Here is a 13111-nt window from a genome sequence, read left to right on the forward strand (position 1 = left end):
AGAGGTGCAAATGTAGCTAAAGTAATACAAAATCACACTCTTGTTTGGATCATGCGATTAAATTGGTTTATTGTTACAGGGGAGCGTTCTAATTTTTCTTGACGCTCATATTGAGTGTACAGAAGGATGGCTTCAACCAATGCTTTCACGTATAGCTGGCGATCGTTCAGTTGTAACCGTTCCACTTATTGATGGCATCAGTTCAAATGATATGACTTATGTTGCAAATCGCTTACATATAAATGGTCTTCCCTGGAATTTGATATTCACATGGTAAGTTTCTTTGTATCAGTGAAACTTTTTGAAAGCATTGAAAGAAATTACAAAGAAAAAAAAAATAGAAAAAATTGCAAAAGTATTGTTTTATAAATGGAAGGCAAAGAAATGTGAAAAGATCAAATACTTTCATTTTTATCTAGGATGCTAGTTCCACAAAGGGAGATCATTCGAACGAAAAACAATCGAACTGCACCGCTGCGTACACCGACCCACGTTGGCTGTGCGTTCGCTATTGATCGTGACTTCTTTTTCGAAATTGGTTCATACGATGAAGGAATGGTATGTGTTTTGGAACGAATTCAAGATGTTTTTCTTATTAAAAAGATGTTTTTTTCAGGACATCTGGGGGTCCGAAAACGTCGAATTGGCTTGGAGGGTAAATATCATTTTAGCATGTATTTTTCGAAATTTATAGAATTTTTGTGGTTAAATTCTATACTTTAAAGACTTGGATGTGCGGTGGATCAATGGAAATATTGCCTTGTTCTAGAATTGCACATTTATTTAGAGTATCAACTTACTCATTTGATGGAAATTCCAACGAAATAACGACACGAAATAATAATCGTTTGATTCAAGTGTGGATGGACGAATTCAAGGATCTTATTTATGCTGCGTATCCAAGTAAGTTCATTTGGTCAAGCTGAATCAATGTTGATTATCATTATTTCATTCTTTCGTCGCAATAGACTGGGCAGCTACTCCAGCGGGAGACTTGACAGAGCGAATAAATCTAAGAAAACGTTTAAAATGTAAAAGTTTCCGATGGTACCTTGGAAACATTTATCCAGAGAGTGTTTGGCTCAAAGAGTATACCATGATGGGAAATGTAATCGAACTAACGATAATTTTTAAATCATATCATTTTTTATTTGAAATTTTATTTCAATTTTAGATAAAAAGTCTTGCCGAAAATAGATGTTTGGATAGGAATGCAAAGAATTTAATGTATCAGTGCCATGGGATTGGTTCTACACAATTTTTTGCACATACTAAATCGGGACAGCTTTTAACTGTTAACGAATTATGCATTAGCGCTTCCAAGGAGAATCCAACTGTAATTTTAACAAAGTGCGCTGACAAAGATAAATCTCAATTGTGGAACTATAATAAAGAGGTTTGTGCAACGATCTTTTCTGAAAATGATCAGAAAAATTTTAAAAAATATTATACTTTATTCGTGTTATGCAGATGCAATGGATTAAACACAGAGAAAGTGATTTATGTATGAAGAACGATAAAAGTGGTGTTATAATTGAAAAGTGTGATTCGACTGATGTTCGATTGAAATGGGAATATAAATCAACTTTGAAAAAAGCCAAATTGATTGGAATCTGATGTGATAGAAGGAAAAAGTTTCACCAATCATCGATAACATTGGTTCGAAAAATTGATAACGATAACGGAATTGCAAAACTCATGAACATTTTAATCAAAATCATGAGTAAATATGAAAAAAATGAAACTGATAAATTGTCATAACTAAACATTGAGCATTTGCTCAACTCTTTTACTTACACTCTTATATATAGACCTAGGGGGTAGACACGAATTATAAAACTTTGAATCATGTGAATCACAATGAATTAAATGAATCATTCAAATGTCAAATAAGCATCACTTTTTGTTTTACTAACATGATCGTTCAACAAATTCTAAATATTATTTTTTCATCTATTTCTTGTTTTTCTAGTAAATTGCAAATAAAATCAACCATAATGAGTTAATACATTTAAAAAAACGTCAAAAAATCATTTTTTCGAAGACGAATAATTTTAATTGTTCAATAAATATTTCTTGTATGACACCCAAATGTCATCTAAACAATGTGAATCTTTTGAATCACAATGAATCAAATGAATCATGTCTACACCCTAGATAGACATTATCTTTAACGTATTACCTATAAAACGTAACTCAATCGCAATTATGGTTTTCAATTCTCTTGTGTGTGAAAAATGACAGGAAATGCTACCAGTTGCGAAATCACATTGTTCAAAAAAATTCATCCATTTCTAAGTTCTAGATTAATGCAGTTCGCAATAAATCGATATTTTCCATTAGTTTTGTTCAATGGGAGGAAATGACAGCAAATTTTAAAATTGGCGCGCTGTTTAGTTTCGATTTGAGTTGTAAAATTACATTGACGTCCCCTTTGAAATTCGGTGCGCCACCGTCGGCTCAAAGAGACTTGAAGTCTTCACATCCTCTCATTGGTTTTGTTTCATGTATTTGAGTATTGATAGGTGTTTTTGTACTTATTAAATACACATGAGCCTAGTAAACAATGTAATCGGCAAAAATACTTTTTATCTTCATTTATTTCATTGGTTCGCTGCGTACTGATAAAAAATGTATCAAAAAAGTACCTAGCAAAAATATTGCTTAGTTCAGTCTTGTAACAAGCTTGCAGAAGTAGATATGATTCAGTTACTTCACAAAAATGTTCAAACGTGATATTTTTATAATTTCAAATAAACTAATATAAATTAATCTAGTAATAATGTTGATATTTTGCGTAAAAATAGCGCGTAGTTGCTTCAAAAAAACAGTTCAATTGCCAAAAAGTGTTTGGCTAAGTTTGATTGTAATTTTTTTAATTTATTTATGTTTTATGAATGTTTATCTAATTCGCAACACCCATGAGGTATAATACACAATGTGTTCATTCAATTTTCAATAACCAAACTAATGATTTTTAGAATTATTTTAGAAAAATGAGCTTGTTGATTCCATTGATGAGTTAAGTTCCAGTACTAGTAAAGATTCCCGTTCAAATTGGCCATTTCAAATATCTCAACATTATGATCATCAATATTTGCACAAATGGACCGAACCGACCAAGATAATTATATCAAATCCTTCGGGTCGCGGTGAAAATGGAAGTGCATTTGTTCCAACAAAAGACGAAGAAGAGCTAATGAAAGAACTGAAACAAAAACATAATTACAATGTATTAGCATCTGACAAAATCTCAACACGACGCTCTTTACAAGACCATCGTTTTCCTGAGTGTCGAAGCTTAGTTTACCCCGAAAAATTACCAAAAGCATCGGTAATAATTGTGATTCACAATGAAATATGGTCAACTCTATTTCGAACCATTTGGAGTATCATCGATCGTTCACCGCGTGAACTTATCGAAGAAATAATTTTGGTGGACGATGCAAGCACTTGGCCGCATCTTAAGCAATCATTAGACGATTACATTGTCACACTTCCCGTACGCATGAAGGTTCTTCGAATAAAAAAGCGAGAAGGATTGATAAGAGCTCGATTAATGGGCGCCAAAGAAGCATTAGTAAAAGAAATTTTTCCATTTCATCAAATTAACCGTACCAATCGAAATGTATTTGCTGTTTTAGGGGAATGTTCTCATTTTTCTTGACGCTCATATTGAGTGTACAGAAGGATGGCTCCAACCAATACTTTCACGCATAGCTAGCGATCGTTCAGTTGTAACCGTTCCACTTATTGATAGCATCAGTTCAAACGATATGAGCCATTATGCATCTGGATTGTTTATTCATGGTCTTCGGTGGTATTTAATATTTACATGGTAAATTCCCTTTTAATCAAACTGCTCTTATGAACGTTATAGCAAATGAAAAATATTTCTGAAACAAATAAACAAAACGATAAGCACGTTATGTGCAATACATTTTGTGGCATGATATCATCACACACAGCGTGTGTTGGTGCGATTACTATTAAAAATAGAATTGTTCACATGTAATACCGAATGGTTTGCTATCAATTCATAAAACAGAATATTCAAAAGATTAAAGAGAGTCATGTTTACGTGGGTATTCCCACCGTGAATAATATTTTAAATTTCGTTTCACAAATAATGACACGAAGACATTTTTGTTGACGAAAATGTTGGACTTTCAAACCATTTTTTTTTTTCGTTTTAGGATGGAAGTTCCACAAAGGGAGATCATTCGAACGAAAAACAATCAAACGTCACCGCTGCGTACACCGACCCACGTTGGCTGTGCGTTCGCTATTGATCGTGAATTCTTTTTCGAAATTGGTTCATACGATGAAGGAATGGTATGTGTCTTGGAACGAATTCAAGATGTTTTTCTTATTAAAAAGATGTTTTTTTCAGGACATATGGGGGTCCGAAAATGTCGAATTGGCTTGGAGGGTGAATATCATTTTAGCGTGTATTTTTCGAAATTTATAGAATTTTTGTGATTAAATTCAATACTTTAAAGACTTGGATGTGCGGTGGATCAATGGAGATATTGCCTTGTTCTAGAATTGGACATTTATTTAGAATATCAACTTATTCGTTTGATGGAAATGAATATGATATAAAAACACGAAACAATAACCGTTTAATCGAAGTATGGATGGATGAATTCAAGGATTATATTTATGCTGCGTATCCATGTGAGATATGAAATGTGAAAAAAATGACGTATATATTTACTATGCGTCAAATTTATCATACTAACTGAGACAATCGCGTAAATTTGTATGATCTGGCATGAAATTGAATGAATTAACTTTGTATATACACAAAATGAGTGATCCACCTTAATCAAATATTTTGATAATGTGATAATTTCAGTTGGCTTGATAAATTTGATATTGTAGTAATGCCAGAGCATGATATCGCACTTGTAAAGCAACACGCTCACTTAGTAAGCGCATTACTACAGAAGCGCTCTTATCAGGAGCCGCTCATAAGTTCGTATTAGTACACAGCTCACACTGATACAAACGACAGTAATCAAACTAACACATACATATCTAAAAACGGCTCCCAGCAAGCTTCTTGAGTAACAATTTCATGTTCTGGGTCATGCTGATCCTTCTCCATGTTGATTTAAAAAAATCAAAAATACATTTTAATGAACGGTCCAGAATTGGAATGAACTGGGATTGGGAGCACAAAAAATGTATTTAAAAAATATTTTCGAAAACTTCATTCCAATTTCTGCCCATTCAAATGAATTTCAGATAATTAAAATAAATAATTTGGTTTTTAATGACTTATCAAATGACAGCATCAAAAAAGGTTTCGCCCGGAGATTTGACAGAACGAAAAAATCTAAGAAAACGTTTAAAGTGTAAAAGTTTTCGATGGTATCTACAGAATGTTTATCCAGAAAGTGTTTGGCTCAAAGAGTATACTATGATGGGAAATGTAATCGAACAAACGATCATTTTAAAAGTCGTATCATTCACATTTGAAATTTTATTTCCAGATAAAAAGTGTTGTTGAAAACAAATGTTTGGATTCAAATGCGGGTCAATTGATTTATCAATGCCATGGATTGGGAGGCACGCAATTTTTTGCACTCACTAAATCTGGGCAGTTTGTAACAGTTGAGGAAATGTGTGTTGGTGTTTCGAAAGAGAACAGATCTGTTATTTTAATTCAATGTGCCGAAGAAGATAAGTCTCAATTGTGGAACTATAATAAAGAGGTTGTTGTAATGTAATTTTGTATGAAAATGAACACAAAAATTGAAATATCTTTCATTTATATAGATGCAATGGATTCGACACAATGAAAGTGAACTCTGTATGAAGAACAACCAAACGAGTGTTATACTGGAAAAATGCAGCACAACTGATATTCGATTGAAATGGGAATACAAAACAAATCTATAAAAAAAAGTGAAGTCGAATTGATAATAAAATTAGATCGTCATAAAAGAAATGTCAGCAATTGATTACGCTCGGTCAATAAATTGATAATGATAATTGAATTAATAGACTAAATACAAAAATTGCCCCTGGTTTCAAGGCTTGATACAGCGCCTTTGAATTTATTATGACATTTTATAAGTTGTATCCGAGTGAAAACAGTAGTTTTATATAATGAATGTATGACTTCGATGTACCGTTCATCATGAAACACAGTAATTCGAATACATAGTGAGACACATTCAAAAAAAGGTATTAGTAAAAAGTTTTTGATTAAGTAAAGCTGGTGTTGTCTCAGTTAATCTTCAGTTGTGATAAGAGGGCCCGAGAACTGAATGCTAATTATGTATATTTTGTAATGGTGTTGATCCTCGATTTCAATGTAGCTTGTTCATTTTGTTACTAATTTAAAACGCATATAGTTCAAAATTCGCATTAAATCTACTAAAGTTGATAAGTTGAATTGTCTAAAGGTCTTTCCGATTATTCTACATACACATGTTTGTTTGCTGATCATTGTATAGAATTCAGTATTTACTTGACAGCACAACAGTTAACATCACACATTCGATCTATGTGTCAGTTGAATGTTTTATTTGAATATGGTTAGGATTAATCTTTTGATCATCAGCACGAAGAAACGAAAATATAAAGAGGTGTGAATGGTGGCAGTAGTTTTCCTTTGAATTTTAGCATTCAAAACTGTAATCAATATTTGAATTAAGCTATACTTTCGAAAAGTGTGTGATAATTCATAATTTAATCAGCAAAAAATTTTGTATAAAGTAATCAATCGGTGGAATTTAACATAAATCAAATTGAACAAAACATAAGTGCAAAAATGTCAAAGGTTTTCGTACTTCCGATTGCTGTGTGTTTGTTGTGCTTGTTCACATTTTTCGGTACAAGTTTCGTGGCAATTTTATTGGGCCATGTGTCCAATACCACCAGTACAACGTCTGCGCTTTATATTAGCGATGGTGCAACATTTTCTCCGGAAAGTTGTGTTTTTGGCCAATTTGTAAATATGGGCGCCGTGTTGCTTGGAATCGTGATTTATGTAAGTGCCATATTTGGAAAAACCAATTGTTTCACTAAAAAAAAAAAAAATTCGATTTCATCCATCACTAGATTCGATATCGTCAAATTGAAGAGTTAATGTACGATTACACCAATCTCATCAAATCGATGACAAACATGAATAAAACGGCAATGTGGTTTGGTTATTTGACGTGTCTGGGATTAAGTATGGTGGCAAATTTTCAAATAACAAATGTGCCGATCATTCATTATTTAGGAGCTCTATCTTGTTTCGGTTCCGGATGTGTGTACATTTGGATACAAGGGCACATTACATATCATGCTCGTGCATACACTGCTTCAACGCAAATGGCATATCTGCGATTCGGTCTGGCCGCGTTGTGCACATACTTTTTCTTCGTTGCAATACTAACCAATTGTGAAACTTTACGAGTGCTATTCGATGAACAACCACCGAAAGATTGTAAATACCATCAAGTTAGTGTTTCATCTGAATGGCTGGTCGCATCCATACTGTGCTTTTATGTGCTATCGTTTACCGGAGAATTTCGGCAAATTACGTTAAACCATCCAAAAATTATTTTAGTCAAAAGTGAAAATAGTAGTATAACTGAATCGAGTCAAGCTACTGAATCGGTATCATTTTCCATTGATATCGCATCGTCGTTTTCGACCAATTTGAATGGATGCAGTTATATTGAAACTCATGTTCAACTTAACAACGCTTCATCGAATCAAAAAGATTCAAACATTTGAATAATTTGTATATATTAATAGTGCTTCGACTGGCAACTTTAAACGTAGTGGAAACTTAATGCACCACAGTTATGTTATAAAATGGAATTTATACTAAACACATTATTATATAAGATTCGATCTCAAAGTATTCCAAAAACAAAACATATATAAAATATATGTAAAATGTTCAAATGTCAAAAAGTCATCGTAATATACGTAGATAAGTCCAAATTGTATTCAACGATTTTTTCCAAATAAAGAAAGGTCCGATTTATTTCAAATGTTGGATGTTTTTCTCACAGAATATCATATTTACAGAGATTTTAAAAATTTATTATGAAAATTGAGGTGTATGTTTAAAAATGGGAACGTGGAACTCAAAATCAATCAAAATGTATATGGAAAGTATCTTTTGGTTTTGTTTATGACTGTAATTTAGTTTTTTTTCGGAAGCTTGGACCTCCGTATGGATTTTATGATTCACGAAATGATAATCTGTGTCTTTCCCATCAAAAAAATTACAAGTGTAATTGGATTGCAATAGTAAACGTAGCGAGTGCATCATTCACTCATTGAAATGGAGAAGCTCAACTTGCATGTTTTCCATATGTTCTGATTCGATTCATTACGTTTTCTTGGCCTTGTTTTGAAGTAAACAACAAAAGAGAATAATTAAGAAACTCAGACCTTCACATTGGCGGATGTTATGGTTGACAAAATGAAAGTGGTATCTTTCACTCTGTTTTCGATTAGGTGTACCAACTGCAGTTGTGTTTTTTCCGATTAAAAACATTTCAAGTGTAAATTTAAAATTAAATGAAATGAAACCGCTAACTCCAATCAATTCAAATCAAATGAAATAAAATGTTGTTCAAATTTCTCAGTACTGTCGTTCATGTTTATCAATTGATTTTTTAGTTTAAATGGATTTCTGCTCGAAATACATACAAAATATTGACATTAAATAAGTCTATTTTGCTATCACAATATAATGGTGTTTTTATTTAATTTGATTTGAATTTCAAGTGTAATTGGATTGCAATTAAAACTGCCGCCAGTACATCATTTACGCCTTAAAAAAGCTCAACGGTCACTTTAACACGCGGTGCAATTCGCATGCGTGGATAAATGGAAATCAATAATTTTGTTTGAGATTAAAAGCGCAAAACAAGAAGCATTTTGATTCAGTTTTATTGTGAGTGTCATCCAATTTAAAAGGAAAATGTTTAAAAAACTCATTGAAAAATATAATGGAGTGAAATCGGATTACTTGAATCGAAGTCCAAAGGGAAAAGTGAAGTTTATAAGATCTATTGCTAAGTTTCTAGCTACAATGGTTGGGTCTCGAATTTTCCATCGTAAATATGAAATCTACTGGTATACGTTTCTACCACTGGTCGGTGTTGTCGACATTGTGGCATCGTTCTTTTACACTGTCAGGTATTACTATGTTAGAGGACATATAAATTTTTGTAGACATATAAATTGATTTATTTATTTTGCTGTAGGGTGATTACTCTAGTGGTCTGGGCCCTGCATATCTCACTTACATTCAGTTATATATTTTATGCGATATTGGAAATGACGTTGACTTATCGGTAAGACATTTTATGAAAGTCGATTTCACATTGATCTGGTTTTTAAATAGTCACCAATTTTATCTAGAATAAAATGTTGATTGACAAACTTCAACAAATGCCATGGTATTTGATGTCACCACAGAAACAAAGGAGCTATGCTCATGTGCTCAATCGCCTGCAGAATGGTGCTATTCTTCAAATTGGACCGTTTGCAGTGCTTAACTTTGAAACCTTTTCTGATGTAAGTTAGCTTTCCACGTTCTATTTCACTTTCACTTTCTTCAAGCGTTCAGAAAGACATACATTTATGCGAGCGATTGAATGATGCTTGCATCATTTGATGCGCATCGATTGTGCTGTTGCCATACAATCGGATCTTCGGCAGCGCACGAAGTGCTCCGAACGCACAACGAAAGCACTAGCGATGCGCATCAAATGATGCAAGCATCATTCAATTGCTCGCATAAATGTATGTCTTTCTGAACGCTTGACTTTCCTAAATGTAGTATTTATTCATATTTAAACTATTTTTTTAGTTGACCAACAGAATTTACAGTTTTTTGATGATGTTGACTAGATTTGTGAAGTGAACAACGGCTGGTTTTAAACTGGCAATACACGTATGAAAATTGAAGTAAGGACGGAATGCAAAAAGGTGCAACCGTTTGAAATGACCATACATGGTAATTTTATAATATTCATGTCAGTAATGTGCGAAGGGGGGGGGGGGGTTTACCCCCCCCTGTGATTTGGATGAGAAAATTTTTTTCGCGAAAATTATTGGAATTTGCTAGAGTTTTTCATGAAAAAAGTGAAGACCTTTTTTTTTTTTTAGCTCATCAATGTAGAAAATTGAGGAGAATTCTTAAAATTTGCTAGGGTTTTTGGTTCCGAGAGATTTTTTTCCGATTTGCTAAGGTTTTTCGCGGAGAAAATTCTTTCGATTTGCTAGGGATTTTCGCCTCAAAAAGTGACTTCCAAAAGAAAAAAAAAAAAAAACGAAAATTTGTTTGATTTGCTAGAGAATTTTTGGTTTTTGAAAAATCACCCCCCCCCCTGTAAAATGTAGCTCGCACATTACTGATTCATGTATAGTTTTCTAGATTTTTTGCACTCGTCTCTGATAAAAAAAACTAGAGACGTTTTATTTATTTATTTATGTGATTTTAATGTCTACCAAAACTAGCCGACAGTTACATTGCAAATTTATATTTTACATTTATGCAATATGTATTTTAATTGTAGCACTTACAATTAATGATTCTTAATTCCGGAAATTGCAGTGGTACTTACGGAATCTTAATTATAAACCAATTACACTTGAAACCTTTTGAATAGCAAAGAACGCCACTTTTTTGAATCGTTTGAATCATTGTCGATTATTGTACGCTATTCCTTATGGGTTCATTTTCATGTGGTTTCAGTTGTAATGCAATTTTTCGAATTAAAATTGACTTCTGAAGGCAACGAAATTCAAAATGATAAATAAAAACAAACACAAATATTTATCATAAGCACTGATTCGATTGTTCAAGTAAGCTGCCGCTTCAGTAAATATCGAAAAATTGAGTATTGATTATACAAACAGCAAATTGATGAAAAATATGGAAAAATATTTATATGAACAAATTCCATAGCTGATTCACCGTTCCGTATTTCATTCTGTAATAAAAAAGACTAAATATTCAGAGATAAGCAATCCAATTTGACGCAAATAATTGATTCTAAACGGTTTTGCTTTGCAATATAAACGGAACCAAAATAAACATTTTATACTGTACAAAGCAAACTTATATACGTAAGTGTACACCACTTGTTGAACTATCGAGCATTTGAAACCAATTTGATAATTTCCATTATATTTACATAAAATAAATTATTCTTTTGAAAACATTCATGTATTAAGTTGATATCACAGTTTTACAGCAATATTTGGTTTGACATCAAACCACTGTGTTCAGTAAACACAGTTTAATGACGTTCGATGTCTTATAAGTAACATTATTTACATACAAACGACTTTATTCTCAATAAATCCAATGATGACTTTTAATGCCATCTTTTTTTAAATTAATTTTAAAATCATGTGTACAAGCTGATGCGCACATGTTTAATATTTTTCGTTTTTTGCAATATACTGACTAGACTGGAAATAACGTGTATGCAGTAATTTAATTACAACTAATATTTTTTGTTACACGCGATGCAGACGATGAGATTAACGAAAAACAAAATTATTTAATCTTCTTACAACTTCTTCCGACGACTGATTTGTTTGATTTAGTTTGTGTGTCGTATTCAAGATCTGCATTGAGCGAATTTCGAAAGAGATTGATTTGATGCAATCATTTACGTCACTTATTCACGTTATCTAACAACGCCTTACATTATCGCGTAGAGATTAACAAACGGAAATTGGCAACGCGTTGAGGATAATGTATGCAGTGGCTTATTCACTGCTGATTATGACTTAAATTGTATGGAAACATTGTATGACCATATGAATGTTATTCACATGGAGTTTTGTATCACATAAATTATATTATTTATTAATTCAAACAAAAGTTGAGTTCAGACTATAATTGTGACCGGGTAAAATTGTCACCAAGAGGCATTAGATTAGTTAAAAAAAACTTTCTATAATTTTGCTTGACTCAAGATAAATATATCTTCTTTCTTAAGAGGCCAGGTTGTCTTTTATATTTCCTTTTCAATGATGATCATTTTGCTAGTTATTTTGTACCCATCCAAATAGAGTGCTAATTTTAATATTGTTGTGGTATACACTACATTTCAGCTATTTTCAACTGATTATAATTTGAATATATTTAACAGATAAAGTGAAAAGTACTTGATTGTCAACTATACGTAAACGTTTTACTTTAATATTGTACTCAACTCACTCACATACTTTAGATTTGACTTTGACGTCTCAAATATAAACAATGGATGTTTTACAGATCTCTTTTTGATTATTTATCGTTATGTACAAGTTTAATTGTAGTTGTGCAGTTTGCGTGAAAAACAGCTATTTGAACCGAGGATACTGATAAATATAGCGTAATGAAGAACTCCAGAGTCATAATCCTTGAAAGCGAATATGAGACTTGAATGTAAAATAATATGCGTTTTACTATAAATACATGAAACACTAGCGCATATTTAGACAGTGTTAATTCATTAACATTGGCACAATATTATTTCTAAGCAAAATTCCAAAGCAATTTTTAACATGTGAATCAGAAGACTTGCAACATTTAAACATGACATGTATGATGATAGTTCAAGCTTAAGTAATATAAAAATCATACCACATATTTGTAAGAAGTATATGTCAGCGATACGTTTTGGATGCTGATTCACATCGCATTTGATATTTAATTATACCATATCTGCACAAGGGAAACATTTATCAACATTGTTCTAAAAAAAACATTTTCATATCACATGGCTGTACTCTGGTTTTTCCGTAATCAAAACTTTTTTGCTGATAAATGATTAGTAACAGCTTATAACAATTATTTCTCATAAGTTTTTTGGAATTTGGTGGGTGGGCGTGGGGCTATATGACGATAACATCAAAATAAAATGTATACTAGAGTTATGAGCCAGGCGTCAATCACTATTTCTCATTCTACACCGAACGTATCGTAAGTGGTGCAGCATTAAATAAAATAGTTAAATGAGTTTTCAATAAAGCTCAAATAAATGAGTTGAAATTTAAATTGTGTGCATCAAAATGTCAAAAGTTTATTTGATTCCAATTTTTGCGTGTATCGTGACTCAAGCCACATTCAGTGGAATAC

At 32.3% G+C, this 13111-nt stretch overlaps 3 protein-coding genes across 3 annotated transcripts; all 3 read left to right on the top strand.

Moving 5' to 3' along the window:
- Positions 1-6: 6 nt before the first annotated feature.
- LOC116343371 (polypeptide N-acetylgalactosaminyltransferase 13-like) lies at positions 7-1893 on the top strand. Its single transcript, XM_031771392.1, has 8 exons — positions 7-21; positions 80-273; positions 420-558; positions 617-655; positions 726-903; positions 969-1108; positions 1175-1396; positions 1471-1893. Exons 2-8 carry the CDS (start codon positions 140-142, stop codon positions 1615-1617), a joined length of 999 nt encoding a protein of 332 aa, XP_031627252.1. The 5' UTR covers positions 7-21; positions 80-139; the 3' UTR covers positions 1618-1893.
- An 824-nt stretch (positions 1894-2717) lies between these two features.
- LOC116343370 (polypeptide N-acetylgalactosaminyltransferase 13-like) lies at positions 2718-6008 on the top strand. The gene is made up of 9 exons (XM_031771391.1): positions 2718-2926; positions 2993-3580; positions 3645-3838; positions 4197-4335; positions 4394-4432; positions 4503-4680; positions 5301-5440; positions 5502-5723; positions 5788-6008. The coding sequence occupies exons 1-9, from the start codon at positions 2783-2785 to the stop codon at positions 5908-5910; spliced, it is 1767 nt and encodes a 588-aa protein (XP_031627251.1). The 5' UTR covers positions 2718-2782; the 3' UTR covers positions 5911-6008.
- A 102-nt stretch (positions 6009-6110) lies between these two features.
- Positions 6111-8006, top strand: LOC116343372 (DNA damage-regulated autophagy modulator protein 1-like). The gene is made up of 2 exons (XM_031771394.1): positions 6111-7006; positions 7078-8006. Exons 1-2 carry the CDS (start codon positions 6788-6790, stop codon positions 7741-7743), a joined length of 885 nt encoding a protein of 294 aa, XP_031627254.1. The 5' UTR covers positions 6111-6787; the 3' UTR covers positions 7744-8006.
- Positions 8007-13111: the final 5105 nt, after the last annotated feature.

Source organism: Contarinia nasturtii, unplaced genomic scaffold (genome assembly GCF_009176525.2).
Source record: "Contarinia nasturtii isolate CC-2019 unplaced genomic scaffold, AAFC_CNas_1.1 Cnas_scaffold_993, whole genome shotgun sequence".
In the NCBI taxonomy this organism is placed as follows: Eukaryota; Metazoa; Arthropoda; class Insecta; order Diptera; family Cecidomyiidae; genus Contarinia; species Contarinia nasturtii.

Excerpts from the sequence above, each read along its gene's own strand:
- LOC116343371 (XM_031771392.1), top strand. The coding sequence starts at position 140 with ATGCTTTCACGTATAGCTGGCGATCGTTCAGTTGTAACCGTTCCACTT. Across the intron at positions 656-725 it reads ACGTCGAATTGGCTTGGAGG|ACTTGGATGTGCGGTGGATC; the intron begins GTAAATATCATT and ends TATACTTTAAAG. Across the intron at positions 1,397-1,470 it reads TGTGGAACTATAATAAAGAG|ATGCAATGGATTAAACACAG; the intron begins GTTTGTGCAACG and ends CGTGTTATGCAG.
- LOC116343370 (XM_031771391.1), top strand. The coding sequence starts at position 2,783 with ATGTTGATATTTTGCGTAAAAATAGCGCGTAGTTGCTTCAAAAAAACA. Across the intron at positions 4,336-4,393 it reads GTTCATACGATGAAGGAATG|GACATATGGGGGTCCGAAAA; the intron begins GTATGTGTCTTG and ends TGTTTTTTTCAG. Across the intron at positions 5,441-5,501 it reads AGTATACTATGATGGGAAAT|ATAAAAAGTGTTGTTGAAAA; the intron begins GTAATCGAACAA and ends TTTTATTTCCAG.
- LOC116343372 (XM_031771394.1), top strand. The coding sequence starts at position 6,788 with ATGTCAAAGGTTTTCGTACTTCCGATTGCTGTGTGTTTGTTGTGCTTG. Across the intron at positions 7,007-7,077 it reads TGCTTGGAATCGTGATTTAT|ATTCGATATCGTCAAATTGA; the intron begins GTAAGTGCCATA and ends ATCCATCACTAG.